Source organism: Talpa europaea (assembly GCF_964194135.1).
Source record: "Talpa europaea genome assembly, chromosome: 5".
Lineage (NCBI taxonomy): Eukaryota > Metazoa > Chordata > Mammalia > Eulipotyphla > Talpidae > Talpa > Talpa europaea.
In genome coordinates this window covers 47,742,767-47,752,172 of record NC_140071.1, presented here as the reverse complement: position 1 = coordinate 47,752,172, position 9,406 = coordinate 47,742,767, and the positions used below count along the sequence as shown (strand labels likewise).

The 9,406-nt window shown below is 45.3% G+C and overlaps 1 protein-coding gene across 1 annotated transcript; it reads left to right on the top strand.

Annotated features, from left to right (window-relative positions):
* Positions 1-1,702: 1,702 nt before the first annotated feature.
* Positions 1,703-8,788, top strand: F2RL1 (F2R like trypsin receptor 1; the record flags this gene model as incomplete). The annotated part of the gene is made up of 2 exons (XM_084234030.1): positions 1,703-1,817; positions 7,680-8,788. Exons 1-2 carry the CDS (start codon positions 1,736-1,738, stop codon positions 8,786-8,788), a joined length of 1,191 nt encoding a protein of 396 aa, XP_084090156.1. The 5' UTR covers positions 1,703-1,735.
* Between the last annotated feature and the right edge of the window lie 618 nt (positions 8,789-9,406).

Here is a 9,406-nt window from a genome sequence, read left to right as displayed (position 1 = left end):
TAGCTTACGTAATATTTTGTACACTTTTGCCTGGAACCCACATTAATTCTGTTAATTGGCCCCACCGTGGGTTCAGTAAGAGGTCATACACAGGACACAGGGCCTTTATCAGATGCAAGCTCCATCTCAAAACTCAACTAAGATTGTGGCCCTTTGGTTTAGGCTTTTTCAAAAATTAATGATGGTCACTGGCAACTGACTTGCCAAACTGTGGTCTTCTAGGGAGAGTCATGGACTCTTAGGGTACAAGCCCCTTAAAAGGCAATCCAGACTCACCCAGCCTGGCTCATGAGCCTGAGAGAATTCCCCCTCAACATGCTGGACAGATGTCGTGTCCTTTACAGCAAGCCCTGCAGTGAGGTGACTTTCCACCTCAACAGGCAGCTCTCAGGACTTGGAAAAGCTGGCCAAATCAGATATCTCCTACCACATGCATTGGGCCAAAATCAACCTCCCACTGTGGCTTCCAGCTATTTCTGCTCTCTGCAACTACTCAAAACATGTCTAGTGCTCTTCTACATGTGAATCCTTAAAATATCTGAAGACAACACTCATGTTTTTCTTTTCTGCTCCTCCACTACCCAGCAGTTAAAATGTTAAACAGTCAAATTTGTTTTATTTCACCATTAAAGCAAGTTAACAGTATTACATTACTAATGTGATAAAGGCCATCCCCAGGTTCACACACCCCTCGTCACCCTCTCTATCTCTTGTATTTCTTTGGACTGTGAGTCCCAGTGCAGAAGTGACCCTGGTGTAAGCAGATATAGGGCAGTGATTAATAGAACACAGCAGTGAGACTCGAGTTTAAATGCGACGGGCACTTACAAACTGTGTCTATACATTATGTAACCGTGAGCAATCTAGCCAATCTTTTTAAGCTCCACTTCCTCGTCTGTAAAATGGGAATAATAATCATACTTACAGTGCAAGGTGTAGTGGTATTTTAAAGAAGATAATACAATACACTTGGCACTTAAAATAGTTGTTCTAAATATTCTCTCAGGCTCCACCTCACGGAGGAGAAAATGAGCCTAAAAGGGAGGTGAAGAGGTTTATTCATATCATAGCTGGTTAACAGCAGAGCTAGAACCAAATCCTAGACCCCTCACCCTTCAGCCAGGACCTCTTCTCCTTCCCCACTGCTTTCGTTGCTGTCCACAGCCTTCCCTCCCCTCTGCTGCTTAGAAACACGCCTTATTCCTCAGTGCTTGCTACACAGAGAAAGCTTGTGTTGGCTTTTTACCATTTAGGAAAAGGGAGGGCGGGAGGGCAACCTATAAGTTAAATTAAAGGTAATTTTAGGCGTGGCCCAAATCAGTAGGAACCATAGTCAGAGCTTCCCTTCTACCTGCATTCCAGTACCCCACTGCACCGCCCTCGGGCAATCCAGGTCGCCCCGGGGTACCTCGGCCGTGCACCTCCAACGTGGGGAGGGAGTGGTGAGGAGGGAGGGGCACGGGGCTGGGCCTGAGGGCTGGGGGACCCCGCCCCGGCGCCAGGCTTCCGAAGGGGCGGGCCGTGCGGCTCAGCCCCGGGCGTGGCCTCGCGTAGGTGCGCGGAGAGGATCGGGTTTCGCTGAAACTTACCGGTCTCCGGGGAGTCACCCGCAGAGACTGCAAGTGGGAGACTTAGGTGCAAGCGGGAGGGTGGCTTTCTCCCCGAACTGCGCTGCGAGTTGGCGCTGAATCGGTGCCCGCGACCTCCGCCTGCTGGCGTCGGGACAGCTGCAACCATGCGAGGCGCGGGCGCGGCGTGGGTGCTGGGGGGCGCCATCCTGTTGGTGGCCTCCGCCTCTGGCAAAGACGCGGTCCCAGGTGAGAAACTTGACCAAGGAGAGTCCCTACCTCTCAGGCGCGGGGTTCCCGGCACCGTGGACAGGTGTTGGGAACGCGGCAGGTGTGCGAAAGGTGAGCTAAAGGTGTTTTGTTGGGGCGGCCCGCTCCGCCACCATGTCCCAGAAGCCCGCATCCTTCTCGGCCTTGGCTTTTATGGCTTCAGCTGGGACAACCCGAAATTCTGAAGTTGGTGGAGGGGAAGGGAAGGAAAAGAAGTGATCCCCTCTAAAGGATACCCAGAGGGGTACAGCCTCCACTCCCCCAGGGTTGGTTTCTCTGCAACCACTAAGAAGCTTTTCGCACATCCTGGAGGCTTCCTCCCGGCTGGTCCCACGGGACCCCTGAAGTTGGCGCGTGCATAACTCTGGGAGCCCGCGGCCGGGGAACCTTCTATCTCGCTTTTTGCAACTCCATCCACCTTTGGCGCTCCCTCTTTGGGATGAGCCTACAGTTTTCGAGACCCACCTGGGGCCCTGAGCGCCTCTGTAAAATGGATGGCCGAGGTATGCCAGCGAGCCCCTAACCTCACTGGGTTCTCCAGGTAGCATCGCTCAGCTTCTAGTTGGGCGTCACACCGATTTAAGACTGGACCCTCTTTAAAACTGGAATATAACCTGTGTTAAATTCCGCCGGGAGGCCTTTCGGCCCTGGGTTTCCGGGTCCATTTATTTCTGCGCTACACGGAGCGGCCGCTCAGGTGCGCAGGCGGGAGGCTGCCTGCTCCGCTACGAAACTGCGCGGGGTGCTCTCGCGCCAGTTGCGCCAGGTCTGAGGGTGCGCTCTTTAGGGTGTGCTCGAACTAGTCCCCCCGGGGGTGTACGTAGCTCGAGCAGGCCTGTGCGGACTTAGTGTGTGTTTGGCCTGAGATTGGACCGCTGTGATGCTAATGAAAGCCCCGCTGTTGGGGGCAGTCAGGGTACCCTTAAAAGGAAGGTTTTAATTTCCCTGAGAAATTTGCCAGACCTGCTGTAAATGGCAGTGCTTCACTTTACCCTCTTCATAAAGACATTGTAAACGCTCAGATCACTGAATTTGAATTCGACTGAAAATGTGATTCTTTTCCCTCTGGAATTGGGTGGAATGGGGTGTACTTGAACACTGCTATGCATTTTATTGCTCAGCTCAGAGTAAAGGCATTTATATACGGGAAGTTTGAAACTGTAAAGAACACTTCTCCATTCGCTTTTGTCTTTTAAGTTGGAAATGTAAAATTCAGGAGCAAAACTTAGTATCTGCATACGTTTAAAAAAAAATGTAAGTGTAGATGACCCAACATGTTTATTGTTCTGTTCAGATAGTTCCTATGGGAAGCTTATCGTGGGTATTTGACTTGCTTACAAAGTGAGGGACTGGGCCTAAAAGATTCCAGAATACAAGGTGAACTTGAATGAAATACAAAAAAAATTACCTCTTAACCAGAATTATTTAATAATGCATATTTAATAATGCATATTGTTCCCCATCTTCCGCACCCTGCCCCCCATATTTTTATTCCTTCGCAGGATAACTTTCCTAAAGAGTTAGTTAAATAACAGTGAGACTTTCGGTAGATGGAGCTTTCCCTGCAACTTGAAATTAAATTGGTTCTGTTTAAGAATAGAGCACCACTGAAGTTTACAGATAAACATTGATTTGGTGGGAATCAAGATGGTCAGCGCTCTACTTTCTTTGCCCTCATAACAGTTCAATAATTATTTGTATAAATATGTTTAATCTCTCTCCCCCAAATCCAAAACTCCTGTTTATCACCAATGTCATGGTCTAGCACAGTCTTATCACCTAAAGGACGTCATAAATAGCCAATGAAGAATGAAGGGAAGGACTTGCCCAGTGTGACCTGGAGGAGAGCTGGCAGGCGGCAGTTCAGTTTAAGTCAAAATTTCTTAGTACTTTTTCAGCCTACAGGTCCTGGTCCCCTTTGGTGCAGTCTTCTGGGTTTTTCTTCTAGAGACTGAAACTCTGTTCACTGTGCAGTTGCTTTTTAATTATACTAACAAAATAGGTATACACTGTGGAGGAAAAATGAGCATGTAAAAATGGGAGAAAATTTAAATCACCCTCAGTTATCAAAGTAACCACTGCTAACGTTTTGGACTATATACTTTCCCATGCTTTCATAATGCATGCATAAAGTATATTCATAAATATAGAAAGTTTTATTGTACAAGCATAGGGTTATGTACTTGTATAAATAAACATCAATACTAACCAGAAAATATCAGCAGCCATTTTTAATGACTGTAAAATGTGTTATAAAGTATATTATAAATTTTACATGGTCCTCTGTGGATAAACTCATGGGCTATTTGAAATGTTTTTTTTTTTTAAAGATTTGTTTATTTATGCATATAAGAGCTGGGGAACAAGCAAGAGATGTGGAGGGTGAGAGGATTCACCAGAGACAGAGTGGGGAACAGAACAGACCGACTGACCTAAGTACACTGCTAAGGGGAGCAGCAGGCAAGACAGGAGAGGTCTGCTGCAACATGTGGGTAGCTCCCTGGCTAACAGGGGATCAAACTTGTGGTGCAGAGTCTGTGGATTGCTTCACAGTGCAATGCTTAACCCCTTGCGCCACCAGGGAGGCCGTATTTGCAATGTTTTGTAATAAGAGAGAACACTGTAATGAACTGAAGATGGGACTTTAAATTTAGATCCCTTCTTGCCTTATAGTTACTAATTAACCTTGATAGGGGATGTTTTACTGAAGTCTGTGTTTGACTTTCTTTTGGTTTTATTAGCTGGGCAAGTGTTCAGAGGAAAACAGTACCCAGAAAGAACCATAAAAATTTACTGAAGTATGCCTAGGGAGGGTTACTTGGTATTTGAAACTTTTTAATTTTCTTTTTTTTTTAAAGATTTATTTATTTATTTATACAAGCACTGGGTACAGTCAGAAGTGCAGGAGGGTGAGAATATTCACCAGAGCCAGAGCAGGGAACAGAACAGACAGACAGACGAGGAAACTGCTAAGGGGAGCAGCGGGTGGCAGGAGAGGTCTGCCTGCTATGTGGGACCCTCTCCGGTGGCCAGGGATCGAACTGGTGCTGCAGAGGCTGCGGGCAACTTCGCAGCCCAGCACTCAACCGCTGTGCCACCGGGGAGTCCCTGAAACTTTTTAATTTTCAATCTGTGTTCTTTGTGTGTGTATGTGTGTGCTTTGGAGAGGAGATGTGTGTGTGCTTTGGGGAGAAGCAAAAGAAGATTGGGATGAAGGGATAGTATGGAGGAGGATATGAGAGTGTTCCCTGCTTAATAAGTGTAGTTCTTATTTTATGAAGCTATTTTTCCCCCCGCTATGGCTATACGTATTAGAACTGGGTTACCATATAGAATGCTTCCTTTTTTTTTTTTTTTTTTTAAATAAAGACTTATTTACTTATGCATACAAGAACCAGAATAAAGGCCAGAGGGGTGGTGGGGGTGGGTGAGAAGATTCAGTAAAGACAGAGCCAGGAACAGAGCAGGCAGAAACTACTGATATACACTGCTGAGGGGAGCAGCGGGCGAGTCAGGAGAGGTCTGCTGCACCATATGGGTAGCTCCCTGGCGGGGGATCGAACTCGTGCTGTGGTGGCTGCGGATAGCTTCATAGGATAGCTTCATAGGTTGCATCTTAACCCCTTGTGCCACCAGGGAGGCTCCCTGCTTCCATTTTTATTTTTATTTATTTTTTTTAAAGATTTATTTATTTATGCATATAAGAACTGGGGTACAGGCCAGAGACGTGGTGGGGAGGGTGGTGAGAGGATTCACCAGACACAGAGTGGGGAACAGAACAGGCAGACTGACTGAAATACACTTCTGGGGGGAGCAGCGGGCGAACAGGAGAGGTCTGCTGCGCCATGTGGGTTGCTCCCTGGCCAGCCGGGGATCGAATTCATGTTGCAGAGGTTCTGGATTGCTTAATAGTGCAGTGCTTAACCCCTTGCACCACCAGGAAGGCCCTGTTTCCATTTTTTAAATTTGTCACTGTAACTATATAATTTTGGGAGTATGACTTCACACCTCCATATACCTGCTTCTTTCTATAATATATTTCTTATTGTGGGTTATATTCAAGTATCAGAAGCACATTGTCATCTATATGAATATTTAATTGAAAAAGAATTCATTATTTTAAAAATAAATTATGGGCCTCCCTGGTGGCACAAGGGGTTTGGAAGCAATCTATGAAGATCTCGTCAGCCACTGCAGCACTAGTTCAATCCCCAGCCAGGAGCTACCCACATGGCACAGCAGACCTCTCCTGACTTGCCTGCTGCTACCCTCAGCAGTGTATTTCAGTTAGTCTGCCTGTTCTGCTCCCCACTTTGTCTCTGGTGAGTCCTCTCACCCCCACACCTCTGGCCTGTATGCAAAAATAAAGTGGTTGTATGCATAAATAAATAAATCTTAAAAAATAAAAATAAATTATAAGAGAAATAAGAACAAGATACAGGTCTATCCTAAGGATATCAGTTTCCTGTGGCTGCCATAACAAATTGCCACAGAGGATGCTTAATGGAATGGATATTATTCTCCCATGGTTCTGGGGTCCAGACTCTGAATTCAAGGTTTTGGCACCTCTGAAGGCTCAAGGGGAGAATCCATACTTTGTGCTGTTTCCAGCTTGTGATGTCGGCATTTCTTGGTGTTCTTTGGCTTGTTTCTCTACCTTACTCTAATCTCTGTCTCCATGTTCACATTGCTTCCCTTTGGTTTTCTCTTCTGTGTCTCTCAAATCTCCCTCTGTTTTTCTATTACAAATACACTTGTCAGTGTAGGTAATCCAGGATGGTCTTCTCATCTCAAGAGCCTTCATCATATCTACAAAGACCCCTTTTCTAAATAAGATAATGATCACATATTCTAGGGAATAGGATGTGGACATCTGTTTGGGGTCTACCTTTCAACCCACTATCCTAAGTAAAAAGTCAGGTAATGACCTCTACACTGATCCTTTTTGCAAGATAACCACTGTTAGTCCTTAATAGGGAAGCCTTAAGAGATGTGAATAATCTTAATGAATGTGGGTGCAAGCTGGAAGAAATTGTGATGACTCAGTATAAAAAGTATCAGATAAATTCATGAGTAAGTTTAATGTCCTTCCTTGCATAATACGATACATTTGCCCAGTTTCTCTGCATGGTGAAGGCCTACTGTTCCATGAAATAAAAAAAAATAAGAACCCTTTTGTATCCGCAAATGGTGCTCCACTTTCTTTGGCAGATTCATGAACACTTGGCCAGAAAAGAATATAGACTGGTTATGCCATTCTTTTGCTTGTGTTTTCTAAAATTTAATACATAATATGGGATCGGATACATTTTGAAAACATGCCATATTGTGCCACATGACTTGCTTGAAAGTCAGGACACAAATTTGTCTTTGGTATACCCGTCTGTCAAGTGACCTTGAGGCTAAAAGGTGTGGAGAGGCAATGTTCCTCATGCTCTTGGAAATCCCCCTGCGTCACAATTTAGGAAAGGGATTACTAATAGCAAGCTGGATCCTGTCTTGCTTCCAGGGTGAGATAGATGCCATTATAAGAATAGTTAGGAACTAATGAGTATGGGCAGTTAGAAAAATAAATTGAAATGCTGTCAAGGTGTTTTTGAGATTCATAGAAATCAGCTCTATTTCACACGTACCCCACAACCCTCTACTTTAAAAAAAAGAAACAAAACTCAACAATAGAAATCTCAGTGATCCATCCCATCAACCCAGACAAAGTCCCTGTAAGCATTTTGTGTATCCCTCCTGTCTTTGTCTAACAGACTCCTATTTGAAAAAACCAGCATTACTCCTGAAACACTGATTTATGTAATGACCATTGTCTGCTTTGACTTTCCTGCATAGGAACCACTAAATCTAAAGGAAGAAGTCTCGTGGGTAAATTTAATGGCTCAGCTAACATCACTGGGAAAGGAGGTACAATGGAACCAGGCTTTTCGGTGGATGAGTTTTCTACTTTGGTCCTCACTGGAAAATTGACCACCGTCTTTCTTCCAATTGTCTACACAATTGTATTTGCGATTGGTTTGCCAAGTAATGGCATGGCCCTTTGGGTCTTTCTTTTCCGATCAAAGAAGAAGCACCCTGCGGTGATTTACATGGCCAATCTGGCCTTGGCCGACCTCCTCTCTGTCATCTGGTTCCCTCTGAAGATCGCCTACCACATAAACGGCAACAACTGGATTTATGGGGAAGTTCTTTGCAAGGTACTCATTGGCTTTTTCTATGGCAACATGTACTGTTCCATCCTCTTTATGACCTGCCTGAGTGTGCAGAGGTATTGGGTCATCATGAATCCCTTGGTGTATCCCAGGAAGAAGGCAAATATTGCCATTGGTGTCTCCCTAGGAATATGGCTGCTGATTCTGCTGGTTACCATCCCCTTGTATGTTGTGAAGCAGACCATCTACATTCCAAGCCTGGGCATAACTACCTGTCATGATGTTTTGCCCGAGGAGGTATTAGTAGGGGACATGTTCAACTACTTCCTCTCTCTGGCCATCGGAGTCTTTTTGTTCCCAGCCTTCCTCACAGCCTCTACCTATGTGCTGATGATCAGAACTCTCCAGTCTTCTACCATGGATGAAAACTCAGAAATAAAGAGGCAGAGAGCCATTAAACTCATCATCACTGTCCTGGCCATGTACCTGATCTGCTTCACTCCTAGTAACCTTCTGCTCGTGGTGCATTATTTCTTGATTAAAAGCCAGGGCCAGAGCCATGTCTACGCCCTATACATCGTAGCCCTCTGCCTCTCCACTCTCAACAGCTGCATTGACCCCTTTGTCTATTACTTTGTTTCACAAGACTTCAGGGATCATGCAAAGAACGCTCTTCTCTGTCGAAGTGTCCGTACCGTCAAGCGGATGCAAGTATCCCTTTCATCAAAGAAATTTTCCAGGAAATCCAGCTCATACTCTTCAAGTTCAACCAGCGTTAAAACAACCTATTGAATTTTCCAGCTTCTCTCATGGAAGATTTGGAGGAGGACTTGGAGCCTGCTTAATGTTATGGAATGTTTCTGTTGCTTCCTAACCCAGCGGGTCTTACCACATACCATTTATATGCAGCATATCGCAGGATTGCTAAAAACTTCTTTGTCTTCAGAAGGGAAACTCCCCCTCCCTCCAACTAACATAGATATCAGTTTCAGAATTCTTCTACACAGATGTTCCCAGAAACAACCGAGTCTTTGCAGAAGGTAGTAAAGAGACTGAAACCACTGACTTGCAAAAACCGGTCTTGGTGTAATGACAAAGTTCTTAGCCGAAACGACATTTCTTTTACATCTCACGGGCTTCAGGGCCCCCAGCAATGTTCAGTTGAAATAAATGACTTTACAGATATGGAAACAAGAGAGGGAAAGGTGCTCCCCAGAGCCAGGTTTCTAATCAGTGGCAGCTAGTTAGGATTGGACAGTAGATTCTGAATGTTCACTGGGGTTCTTTTATCCCTTCATTGAATTGATGTGGATCTTGTTTTTAAGAGGCAGATTCGTCAGCCTCTCCACTGAGAGCTCAGAGTCTGGGGCTGGAACCCAGAAACCCGAGTTTTAACAAGCTTCCTTCTGA